The sequence below is a fragment of the Chrysemys picta genome, chromosome 7 (assembly GCF_011386835.1).
Source record: "Chrysemys picta bellii isolate R12L10 chromosome 7, ASM1138683v2, whole genome shotgun sequence".
NCBI classification, from domain to species: domain Eukaryota; kingdom Metazoa; phylum Chordata; order Testudines; family Emydidae; genus Chrysemys; species Chrysemys picta.
This window is the reverse complement of record NC_088797.1, coordinates 32,087,733-32,100,749: the sequence shown is the minus strand read 5'-3', so window position 1 is coordinate 32,100,749 and position 13,017 is coordinate 32,087,733. Positions and strand designations below refer to the sequence as shown.

The 13,017-nt window shown below is 46.0% G+C and overlaps 1 protein-coding gene across 4 annotated transcripts in view; it reads right to left on the bottom strand.

Annotated features, from left to right (window-relative positions):
* Positions 1-13,017, bottom strand: part of LOC101930964 (solute carrier family 22 member 6-B-like) — a 13,566-nt gene extending 549 nt beyond the window's left edge. Inside the window, exons 1-11 of one of the 4 annotated variants that reach the window (XM_065553011.1) lie at positions 12,760-13,017; positions 11,730-11,792; positions 11,214-11,405; positions 10,776-10,879; positions 10,226-10,380; positions 8,792-8,960; positions 7,327-7,450; positions 5,982-6,097; positions 5,370-5,584; positions 3,652-3,760; positions 3,087-3,290 (exon numbers count right to left, since the gene is read on the bottom strand). In XM_065553011.1, the coding sequence (XP_065409083.1) occupies positions 3,087-3,290; positions 3,652-3,760; positions 5,370-5,584; positions 5,982-6,097; positions 7,327-7,450; positions 8,792-8,960; positions 10,226-10,380; positions 10,776-10,879; positions 11,214-11,285 (1,268 nt within the window). In that variant the 5' untranslated portion in view covers positions 11,286-11,405; positions 11,730-11,792; positions 12,760-13,017. Of the gene's footprint in view, positions 1-3,086; positions 3,291-3,651; positions 3,761-5,369; positions 5,585-5,981; positions 6,098-7,326; positions 7,451-8,791; positions 8,961-10,225; positions 10,381-10,775; positions 10,880-11,213; positions 11,793-12,759 lie in introns of all 4 variants that reach the window. The other 3 variants (XM_005307865.5, XM_065553010.1, XM_005307864.5) reach the window with 3 other exon arrangements.

Genomic DNA, 13,017 nt, shown 5'->3' with positions numbered 1-13,017 from the left:
CTCGGGTGGGGGCAGGGAAATGAGTGTCGTGTCCTATGAATATTCTTGAGTTTTGAAAATTTTTCCTGTCCCCAACTGGGATGAAAAGTCAAAACCTCAAAAATTATCATAAATAAAGAAGCTGAAAACAATTCATTTTGAAGCAATTAAAATGTTTCATTTCAATAAATTTGAAACATTTTGTTTTGATGTTGATGAATTACTTATTTAACTTGTTTTTCTTACCGTTAGCTTAAATTTCTGAGCGGAAAGTGTTTCAAACCAGAAAACCACTTTATTTTTGTTTTGAAAATGTTGAAAAAATTCTTTTAAAAAAATGTTTTGCAATTCACCAACACTGACACTTTCCCTTAAACAGTTTTGTTTTTGACAAATTGGCATTTTCCAACCAAAAAAAAGGTTTCTTTGGAAAATTCACAACCAGCTCCAGTCCAGGCTAGATGCCAGCTGCAGAGTCCTGATATAGAAAACATTGAGAAGCACTGATCTAAAGAACAGGATGAGGGAGTAAGAACAGATGGCAATCCCAGCCCTGCCACTAACTCACTGGGTGACTTTGGGCACGTCACTTTCCCTCTCTATGGCCCATACTTTGCATTATGGTAGTGCCTGAAGACACCAACTAAGATCAGGGCTCCACAGATCCTGATTGAGATCAGAGCCCCATTGTGTCAGGTGCTGCACAGACCCCAAGTGAGATCAGAGCCCCATTGTGTCAGGTGCTGCACAGACCCCGAGTGAGATCAGAGCCCCATTGTGTCAGGTGCTGCACAGTCCCCGACTGAGATTGTGGCCCCCTGTGCCGGGTGTTATGCATGTAATCCTTGTGGCCTGAAGCCCTAGGGAGGAGGGAGCTCACTGTTAACACCTGTTTGTGAACAGGAAGAAGAGTAGTCCAGAGCTGCTTAAGAGCTCCAGATGGACAGGGGCACCATGGGATGGGAGGTCTCTGCCAGCATCTGTTGATGAGGAAAGAGAAATGATCGAATCGGCCAGGCCTCATTCGCATTTCAGTTCTGTGCTAATTTGGGGCATTTGGGTTAAAATATAGTTAAGTTTTGAGTTTGGCGGCAATAAAATGCTGTTTGACCCTGCTGGGAAATGAACGGACAAGTGAACAGCACCAACATGCTGGGTGAGGGGGTCACCCTGACCGACACAACAGGCGGGCACCGTTGGGTAAGGGAGCCTCATGCGAAAAGAAGGGGTCCTGCTAGCTGTGGGCTGAGCTAAACTGGTGTTGAGACGGTGTATAGAGCAGTGCTGGGGAGCAGAGATGAGGCGCCTTTCAGGCACAGAGGCCAGAGCTGAGCTGAGCTGAGGCAGTGGGTTGATGCTGACAGGGCTTGGGCTGAAGCTGTACAGAGCAGCAGTGTGTATCTCAGGGACTCTGGTGCAGACCTCTCTGCCTAGCAAGCAGAGCTGAAATCACGTGAGCTGGGTCCGGGGGCGAGCAGCCCAGGCAGCACAGCCAGAATTCGTGGACTCCACCAGCCCTGGGCAGCAAACCGTGATTGATGACGGCTGAGAAGGGAAGTGGCTGGAATGTCTGAGCCACTCACAGCTGTGAAAGGAGGCCTGAGGCTGGGATTACTGCCAAAATACCCGGGGTGTGCGTGGGGGGGAGAGTCTTACCTAACGGTGTGGATTTATTAATTTCTGGCTTTCTCAAGTTAGTTCTGTTGTCCCCTTCCCCCACCCTCATAAAGCTTTTTTTGTTAACCCCTACACTCAGTGTTTGCAAGTGGGGAAGTCTTACCTATCAAGTTTCAGAGTAGCAGCCGTGTTAGTCTGTATTCGCAAAAAGAACAGGAGAACTTGTGGCACCTTAGAGACTAACAAATTTATTTGAGCATAAGCTTTCGTGGGCTACAGCCCACTTCATCGGATGCATGCAGTGAAAAATACAGTAGGAAGATATATATATACACACACAGAGAACATGAAACAATGGGTGTTACCATACACACTCTAATGAGAGTGATCAGTTAAGGTGAGCTATTACCAGCAGGAGAGAAAAAAACTTTTTGTAGTGGTAATCAAAATGGTCCATTTGCAGCAGTTGACAAGAAGGTGTGAGGAACAGTAGGGGGGAAAATAAGCATGGGGAAATAGTTTTACTTTGTGTAATGACCCATCCACTCCCAGTCTTTATTCAAGCGTAATTTAATGGTGTCCATTTTGCAAATTAATTCCAATTCAGCAGTCTCTCGTTGGAGTCTGTTTTTGAAGTTTTTTTGTTGTAATATTGCGACTTTTAGGTCTGTAATCGAGTGACCAAGGAGATTGAAGTGTTCTCTGACTGGTTTTTGAATGTTATAATTCTTGACGTCTGATTTGTGTCTATTTATTCTTTTAGAGACTGTCTGGTTTGGCCAATGTACATGGCAGAGGGACATTGCTGGCACATTTGATTTTGATTACCACTACAAAAAGTTTTTTTTTCTCCTGCTGGTAATAGCTCACCTTAACTGATCACTCTCGTTAGAGTGTGTATGGTAACACCCATTGTTTCATGTTCTCTGTGTGTGTGTATATATATATCTTCCTACTGTATTTTCCACTGCATGCATCCGATGAAGTGGGCTGTAGCCCACGAAAGCTTATGCTCAAATAAATTTGTTAGTGTGTAAGGTGCCACAAGTACTCCTGTTCTTTTTACCTATCAAGGGTGGTGTATACAGTTTTCCAGGTTTCTGGGTTGGGGCTCAAGCTGGTGTTTACATTTTTTGAAGGATCCCATTGAAAACGGAACCCCGCCCACTGACACCACCTGATTACACACATACTCACTGAGATCAGGGCCCCATTGTGCCGGATGCTGCACAGACCCTGGTGAGGTCAGGGCTCTGTTGTGCCGGGTGCTGCACAGACTCATACTAAGAGACAGACCCTGAAGAGCTTAAAATCTAACTAGACCAAGGGTGTGAGGGGAAACAGGCGTAGAGAGGGGAAGGGGCTTGCCTAAGCTCAGGCTGATGGAGCTAGAAATAGAACCCAGCTCTCTGAGCCCCAGCCCATTGTGCTAGCCAGTGGCCGTACTTCCTCTCCACTAGCTGTGCGGAATGGTTGCAGAAATTACTCACTGCCTCTCGACGTCTTCTATGGTGTCCGGCAATGGCATGTTACGGGTCTCAGGGAGGAAGCAGGTGGCGATGCCGGATACAATAGGGGCAGTTCCATAGATGATCAGCGGCAGGGACGGCAAGTACTCACTGGTCATTTGCACAAGCGGGGCCACTATGCCGCCCACCCGAGCCAGGGTGTTCGCAAACCCCATTCCGGTCTGTCTGCCGTGGAGAGAGAACAATCAGGGTCTGGGAACCGGCCTTCAGCTGGGTTTGCCTTTTCTGAGCTACAATCTCCATGTTGTTTATTCACAACTTGCATATCTAATGTAATCTCTAACCTGCCTGCCTGCAGTGTCCTGTCAGAAAGCAGTAGAACAAGGTATCCTGATTCATTATCCAGCAGATTCGTTTGGATTTGCATCTCCTAACAGCTGTAGGAAACCCAGTGGCTCAGCTGACCAGAGCTCTTGCTGTCATTCTGTCATTGCCATCTCCTTGAGGTTAATCATGCAGGGTGAAAACAGCAACACAGCCCAGCAGCCCAGGTAGGACTCCTTAAGGGGCGTTTGCGTCTACGTACCTAATCACCGTGGGGTAGAGCTCTCCCGTATAGAGGAAGGCACAGTTGAATGAGGCAGCCAGGCAACCTTTTCCAAACACAGCCAGAAGAGTGCGCAGGGTCTGCAGATCTAGGGGGAGGGAAAGGATGACATCAGCAGGTGCTGCTGGGGCTCAGCTCTTTGCACAGTGGAGGCCTGCAAACGCAGTCCTTAATCTCTCTGTCCTCGAGTTTCCCCCCCAGACTCTGTAAAAAGAGTCAGTAATTACAACAGGTTGAATTTTTTTGGGTCAAAAAGTAATTTCCAAGAAAAATGTCTTTCTTACTGAAAATTAATTGTTGTCCTGTTTTGTCATGGTCAGATTATATCTCCAAGATGCACCATGGCCTCCCCATATTATTTATTATTTGTATTATCATAGTGCCTGGGAGCCGCAGTCATGGGTCAGGAAAGAGACAGTCCCTGTCCCAAAGAGCTGGCAAGCTAAGTATAAGACAAGTGATGACATGGATACAGACAGATAAATACATTAGAACGGCCATACTGGGTCAGACCAATGGTCCATCTAGCCCAGTATCCTGTCTGCTGACCGTGGCCAATGCCTGATGTTTCAGAGGGAATGAACAGACCAGGGCAATTATCGAGTGATCCATCCCCTGTCATCCACTCCCAACTTCTGGCAGTTAGAGGCTTAGGACACGCAGAACATGGGATTGTGTCCCTGACCATCTTGGCTAATAGCCATTGATGGACCTGTCCTCCATGAACTTACCTAATTCTATTTTGAACTCCGTTATAGTTTTGGCCTTCACAACATCCCCTGGTAATGAGTTCCACAGGTTGACTGTGTGTTGTGTGAAGAAGTCCTGCCTTGTGTTTGTTTTAAATCTGCTGCCTATTGATTTTATTGGGTGACCCTTGGTTCACTATGGGGTAGCACAAGGAAACAATGAGACACTATTGGTCAGCATGATAGGCTGTAGTTTCAGCACACCAGCAGCCTAACCATTGTCAAGTTTTTTGTAGGCTTCAGGGCAGAGGGAGTTTTAAGGAGGGTTTTGAAGGAGGATTCTGTTAATTTTGCTGATGCTTACGGGGAACTTTTCCCAAACATGAGGGGCAGCATGGGGGAAAGCACAAAGGTGCTTGTTTGAACATGTAACAAGTGGGTGTTAGAAGCTGATATCATGGACTGATTGGAGTCAATCTTTTAATACTGAATGAGAGCTGTAGGGCAGGTGGGGGGATAGGTCATGAAGGGTCTTGAGAGTGAAGACAAGTAGCTTATATTTGATACGATAGAGAAGAAGGGACCAGTGCAGGGAAGCAAAGAGAGGGGAAGTGGTGAGTCATGGCAGCTCCATGGCATTATGGGAGATGTAGTCTGGCTAGGGACCCCAGCATTTCAGAATTAAAATTTGCAGGGTGGGGGAGGTGCCATGCATGTTCATTTTTTTTATTGAAAAACTGAAAATTTCGGTGTGAAGCTGATGCTTTTCACATAAAACTTAATTTAGCCAACCCCCCAATTTTCAGTTGAAAAACAGTTTGGATGAAAACATTTTCAACCACCTTTAATATACAGACATCGCTTTTATAGATCATTCTTGTAACATCACTCTTGCTGTATCTTGCATATATATGCTAATTAAATTATATATATGCTAAATGTATATACATGCTAATATATGCTGATTAAAACCAGAGCATGCAGATCGATAGTGCACCAGGGCCTCACCTTGTGGCACAAATATGTTGGCCAGGATCGCAAGCCCTGCTAGGATGAGAGCAGAAGCCTGGGTGACTCTCCGGCCAATGAAACTGATCATGAAGAAACCAATCAGCTTTGCAGGGATGTCGACTGCTCCGTATACCACTTGGATGAGGTAAATACTGACCCCAAAATTCTGCAGATCCATGGCCAGCCCATAATAGGCAAAGCTGGTGGAGAACCTGTCATTGGCGGCACAAAAATGCATGGTACAATGGAAATAGTCTGCAGGGTGCAGTACTGCTGTTGCCACTGGGAGTGCTGTAAAACGCTCTGTAGCCTGGGACTTGGGAGACCTCGGTTCAATTCCCCTCTGTGACAGACTTCCTTGTATGACTTTCGGCAAGTCACTTAGTGTCTCTGTGCTTCAGTTCCCCTTCTGTAATAATCCTACCTCTAGTCTATTTAGATTGTAAACTCTTGAAGGTAGGGCCTGGCCCTGTCTCGTCCTACTGTACAGCACCAAGCACAACAGCATTTGGATCTCAGCTGGTCGTACCATCATAACAAAAGCCCCTGGTTTATCTTCTGCCCTTCCACCCTCCTTTCCTCCCTCTGCATCTGAATGAACCCACCTACCATACGAAGCACAGGCACCAGGATATCCTGCGTACAGACGGTGTGCGCACCAGATCGGCAGCTGTGTGGGTGGATTTGGCTGAGGACATTTCTTTTTGCAGGCTGGCTCTCAAGTCCTGTGCGGAAGAGACACAGGAGAGTTTATAGCTTCCCCAAACCCTTGGTTATTTAAATCCTTACGGTTATAACTTGGGGTATTCTTGCTATCCATGTAAACACCCGGGGTCTGGAGCTGCCATCACTGGTGGAGCCAGTCTTCAGGCTGCAGTACCCCTGGCTACCACTGGGAGATGCAGGTAGCTGAGGGAAGAGGCATAGAGCAGGAAGTGCAAACTCCAGTGGGCCTATTTCAACTCATAGCACAGGGCTCCTTGTTTAGGGCATTGTGCGAGGCACTGAATGCCTCCCACGGATCGGAAGAGCGCATCCTATGAGGTTTCTCAGCACCTTTAGAGGTTCAGATGCTAGAATTCCCATTCCAACATCCCCCTTAGCAACCTACATTTCCAGACAGCAATCCATGTGGTAGATTTCTAAGGGGATCACCCTGTCAGCATGCCTGGCTGTCTCTTTTACTGGAGTTGTTAAGGCCTGGATATGTTTTATTTGGATTCTTTATTGCTATTGTTTTACAACAGCTATAGCTGGACTCTGGGACCTGATTTCTGGGCTTGGAGACTGTATATTTATTACCCTCTTGGCACCAAGCGTTCATGTGTCCCTGTCTAGAACTGGACAAAATGTTTTGGTTGAAACTTTTTTCAGTGAAAAATGCAGATTTGATGATATCAAAACAAATTACAAATTTGTGTCAATTTTACCAAATTGTTTTGGAAAATTAAAAAAAACCCCTCCAAATTGAAATGTTTTATTTTGACATTTTTTAAATGAAATGTTTTGATTTTTTTTATTTGAAGCAAATTTTTGTTTTGAAATTTCCTTTAATTTTATATAAATATTTTTTGTAAATGTTAAAAATGCTCAAAATAAAAAAGTGTCATTTCACGATGAGTGAAAATTTGGCCCGAACTGAATATTTTCCCTTTTGATTTGCCAAAAACGTTGAAAAAAATTGTTTTCAGTTTGACCTGAAACAATTTTTTGGAATTGCCAGTAACCGAAAAAATCCATTATTTGCCCAGCTCTTTCCATCTTTGCGTGTGTGTGTGTGTGTGTGTGTGTGTGTGCGCACGCGCGTGTGTTCCCTCTCTGGAGAAGGGTGTGTGAATTCGCTCTATGGTGTGTTTGTGTGTGTCAGTCCTCTCTCTGGCAATCACAGGGTGAGAGGCACGCACATAAACTCCATGTATTACAGCCTTCCCTTTTAGCCCATTCAATTCCTCACCTCTACGCTGAGTTTGTCCCCTTCTTCCTTTCGCCCATTTATTCGTGCCACTTTCTGCAACTCCTTTAATGCCTGGTTCAGTTTGCCGGCTGTTGCAAGCCAGCGGGCCGACTCTGTGAACCACCTGTTTGGAACCAGAAGGGCACATGGTAGCCAGCTTCCCTCCCATTGGCCTTAGTGCAGGGTAGGGCTTATGATGACCCCATGTGGTGACACCAGGAAGTTCAGGGTGGAGAACCTAGGGGAACCCCAGGGCTGTGTTTGTCCAGCAGCTTAATAAAGAATTGCCTGTATGTTCATTACAACAGGGTCCTTTTCACCGTAAGAAACACCAAACCTATTGAAAAGACTCAGGACACCCGGGGCTCCCAACCTACGTATGATACAGAAAGAGTCTGTTGCAGTTCAGGTAGGGTGACCAAATGTCCCGATATTAGGGGCTTTGTCTTATATACGCAACTACACCTTTACCCCGATATAATGCGACCCAATATAACACACATTCAGATCTAATGCGGTAAAGCAGCCCTCCGCAGGGGCGGGGCTGCGCACTCTGGCGGATCAAAGCAAGTTCAATATAACGCGGTTTCACCTATAACGCGGTAAGATTTTTCGGCTCCCGAGGACAGTGTTATATCGGGGTAGAGGTGTATACTCTCCTCCCTCCCCCCTGAAAAAAAGTGTCCCAATTTTTCACACTTGCTATTTTGTCACCCTAAGTTCAGGGCACATTTCAAAACTCCTCTGTCTCTATGTGATTAGAATAGATGCAATGTTTAGGCTAAAGGAGCAAGTTGAGAAGCAGTGTAGCCTAATGGATAGGGTACAGCATTAGGAGGCAGGACAGCTGGGTTCTCTTCTTGGCTGTAGCACTGCCTGTCTTGTGACCTTTGGCAAATTACTTCCCAGGTGGTTCTCTGCCCAAAGATCATCTGTTGCATCTGTAAGCGTGTCTGGGCAGGAACAGTGTCTGTACAGCTCCTAGCCCTGGTCTGTAGGGGCTACCATAATAATAATGGTCTTGTGAGCAGGACACTCGCTTGGGAAACCTGGGTTCTTTTTCCTGCTCCTACCACAGGTGCCCCATGTGACTTTGGGCAAGTCACTCCATATTTCTGTGTATCAGCTCCCCAGTCTGTAAAATGTGAATAATAACCCTTCCTTTTTCTATTTAGACTGTGCGCTCTTTAGGACAGGGCCTCTCTCTCAGTGTGTGTCTGTCGCGCAATGGGACCCTGACCTCAGATGAGGCCTCTAGATGCCACCATAATATGAAAAATAACAATCAGTGCCACCTTAGATTGGGACCCCCACTGTGCCAAGTGCTGGACAGACATTCAGTGAGAGACACACCTGGCGTCCGAGAGCTTGCAGTCTGGATACCGTCCAGAACCCCTCGGTCCCCACAAGGGATAACAGGGAGGTCCCCATGCTGGCAAGGTTTACAAGTGAGAATGACACCTACCAGCCATAGAAGAAGAAGAAGAAATAGGGCACCGAAACAGCCAGCTGCAGCCAGCGCCAATCCGGGATGACATAGGCTAGCCCAGCCAGAATGAACTGCCCGATGCTGTAGCTATATCCTGTCACCATGCCAACTGCTGCCCGGAGTTTGGTGGGGGTCCACTCCACAGCTGGGTGAGGAGATAAAAGGGGGAAGAGAGTCAAAGTCCAGAGAACACCAGTCCGAGCTTTCAAAACCACCTGGGCACCTAAATCCACCCCAAACAAATGGCCTGATTTTTAAGTGGAACTTAAGCAGAGTAGGAAGAACAATGGATTTTTTGTTTTGGTGGCAGCTTCAAAAAGGAAAAAAACCCAACAATAGTAAACAATTCATTTTGGGCCAACCAGAATTTTTTTTTTTTAATTTTGGGCAAATCAAAGAGCTGAAAAAGGTTTCATTTTGGGTTAAATTAACTGTTTTGTTTTGACTGTCAACATTTTAAATTCAAGGAAATTTTGAAATGAGAAGTCATTTTGAACCAAAAACATTAAAAAGTTTCAACTTTTTCTGATTTGTTTTCGACATGAACAATGTGGCTAAACCAACACAAATTCGTGAAATGTTTTATGGAAAAAAGTTTCAGCTCAGAAATATCACCCAGCTGTAGACTCAAGCTCTTTGCAGGTGGGACTGTCTTTTAGTTCTGTGTTTAAAGGGACTCTAGCACAATGGGATCCTGACCCATGACTGGGTCTCTGAGGCGTGGCCACCCTGCTGGTCAGACTAGAAGCTGTTTGAGGGGTGAATACCGCCTCATCTAGCGTTTCTGTCACATGCATTATTTTGTAATGCTCATTCTCCTCAGCATCCTCTTTATCTTAATGTAGGAAGATACTGTTATGCTGGGGGGTTGGAGCTGGTGGGCCTAACTGCCACTTTTCATTCAGGATAAAAGTAAGAAACAATCAAGCTCCTTTATGGACCCAGATAGCTGAAACAATAGGAGCCACTACCCAAAACACAGGCACATGTCAAGGCTTGAGCAGATGCTGAGTCATGTGGCCCATGGGGGTTCCTTGGACAGTGATATAGCAAACACAGGGGCTGGAGCATGGACTGGTGCAGCTGTGTGTGTCTTTGTGAGAAAAGCAGCAATAACGGAAGGTACAAAGAAGCCTGAGATACAGCCAGAGAAGTCCTGGTAGTGTGACCCTGAGAAAACACTAGGAAGGAGCGCTTTTTGGGCAGAGTGCTGGCTGAAAAAAGGTTGGTATAGTGAGCAAAGTAACTGCCTCCTGCTGTTTGTTTCCTCCTGCGAACAGGGAAACAAGACATTGTAAATAACCAGGATTGCACCAGAGAAATACCTGGCTCCATCATCAACTTCTCCTCTTAATGGAAACATCCTGGAAGACCCCAAAAGACTTGCTACTTGCTTGAGTTGGTACTTACAGAGGGACACACAGTTGAGGTTGATCCCCGACAGAGCCATTCCAGTCAGGAAGCGGAAAACGCAGTACATGGTAAAGTTAGATGAGAAAGCAGCGCAAGAGCCGGTGATGGCCATTTGCAGACAGGACCAGATCAAGAGTGACTTCCGTCCAAACCTGTGGCAGAGAAAACCAAGGCTATCTGCTAACAGGCAGGATAGGCTTGTGGCTAGAGCGCTGAGTTATCACTCTGGGGGAAACAGTATGACCCCCATCTCTGTGGTAGGGCAGCACTACAAACCCCATTGTACAGATGGAGAACTCAGACCCAAAGAAAGTAAGGGACTTGCACAAGGTCACACAGGAAGTCTGTGGCAGAGTAGGGGCTTGAACCCAGGTTTTCCCAAGTTCTATGTGAGTGCCCTAACCACTGGGCCACTTTTCCTCTCTGATTATAAGTGCTGGTAAAGACAGCTGGAAGCTGTTAGAACTGGGCCATTACTCCCGCCCTCCCCCCCCGGTCATTCAGCTCCTGCACCCTACCTAAGTGAAGTGACAGACAGGCATCTTACTTGTCAGAGAGACTTCCAAACACAATCGCTCCCACCAGGACTCCGGCCATATAGATCGACTGAGCCATCTGTTTCAATGTCCGTGAGCCACACACCAGATCCCACTGCAAGTGGGAGAGAAAACACCATCTCAGTGAGAAAGCATGAGGGAGACAAGTCCAGCGAACTTGGTCATAGTGAGAATGGGGGCCCCAAACTCTGACAAGGTTTGTGAAGAACCTAGCAAAATGTGGCCCTGATCTTGGTCAGGATCTGTGCAGCACCCAACATGGCGGGATCTGGGGTGTCCAGATACTACCACAATACTAGTTCAGATCCTTATCTGGCGGATATCATTGTAGCTCTGTTGATTTCAGTGAAACTATGCTCGTGGTCACCAGATAGCAATCTGGTTCAGCATAGTCACTAGCCAGTCATTGCCAGGAGAATCTTTCTTACCTCGGTGATGATGGTGGAGGTGAAAACACTCTTGTCATATATCCATCCATCCATACAGGGCTCCGTGTCCATTTCAGTCCCATTGGTTGTTGTGGCATTTGGGTCTAGGAGCTGCCACTGGGCGGAGATGAATCGGAGACACTTCTCCGGCTGCTGGTTCCCATCCACGGGGATGGAGATCCTGAGGAGCTCCTGGCAATATAGGACGTCAGTAAAGTTGTCATCACAAGTGTAGTTAGCAACAATGGCAATATGGCAGTGGTGCCCAGGGGTAGCAGCGGTAAAGTTCTGCAGGATGTTGTGGCTGGCCATCAGTAATATTGGCAGGACCAGTAACATAACATGGATAATTTGGAAACGGCCCATACTGCCGACCTGCTCTAAAAGTTCTGCAAAAGTCATGTTGCCCCAGACCAGAAGACTCCGACACCTTGAATGTGCTTGTTTTGTGAAATAGATGCACACCCAAAACAATGTGCAGATGTAAATAGAGGAATGCAACTGCTGTTTACTCACAGATGCGCACAGCTTTGTGTTTGCTTAGACATCCACTCCCAGTCTTGTCAGACGCAATCTACTCTGGAAAGACAGAAAGAGTTGCAATGGATCTAGTAATAGCTCAAAGTGAATTCCTATAACCGAGTGGTTGATTTGGCTGCATTAAGGATCTGCTGATTAAATAAGCAGCTGATCAGAATATTGACGCAATTAAACCAGATGCAAAAATTCTAGGTCATTCCGTGCGCAACTAATCCACCGTTTCTTTTGGCTACTAGACAATTCCAAGTTGATTGTGAATCCCAGAAGCCCGAGGAATGGTTTGGTTGGGAATGCTGTGCCTAGCTGAGCTCCATGTCAAGAAGTAGATTGTTCGGGGTTCTGTTGCACTTTCAGTTTATCTTTTGTTGCGTTTCATTTCTTTAGTTAGGCAAAGTTCCCCTTGGTTTGGAGGACTTAATGCAAAAAGAAAACGATTTTAAGAGGAATTTCGGAGAAAGCATGTCAAGGGAGAGCCAGGTAAAATATGCCCTTAAATCTGAGTTTTCCAACCTTGATGTATTTTGCACTGTGGAGCAAATCTTGTTGTGTAGATGGCCAACATTTTGGAATTCCACATAGTTCAGCAGGAGTTTCCATGTATCCATAGTGCTGAGGGGCAGGGTATAGAATTGAACTCAGCTATCAATGAAAGACATGAGGCTATGCTGATTTACACCACCTGGCCTATCTACACAAGAGTAAATCTGGAGTCACTCCCCTTCAAGCCCCTATTTTACCAAATCAGGGAGATTCAATGAGCTATTTGCTCTGCTGGTTTAAATCAACATAGTTCCACTAACTTCAGTGCTGCTTTACACGAACTGAGGATCTGACTCATGTACATCAATGTAAATCTGGAGTCAATGCGCTTCAAGCCCTATTTTACTAAATCAGGGAGAGTCAATGAGCCAGATCCTCTGCTGGTGTAAACAGGCACTGATCTACAATGGAACTAAGAATCTGGCCCCATGCAATTAAAATATAAACCTTGGTAAAATAGACTTACCTGCTTCCTATGTTGCAATGTCTTTAATAGGCTACAGCTGCTTTTCTCTGTGGGTCAATGGATCGTACTCCCACCAAATAAATTGTGCAGAAATCTTGCTGGATCAGTGGAGATCAGGCTATGACAGCAACACATTGAGGACAGAGAAGGTGGGACTTGCTCAACTTCTCTCATTAGAACTTGCAACCTCTTTGCCCTTGGCTCAACAACTGCATCAAAAGCCCAGCAGGCAAACCTTGAGTGCCCCTTTAATGACCC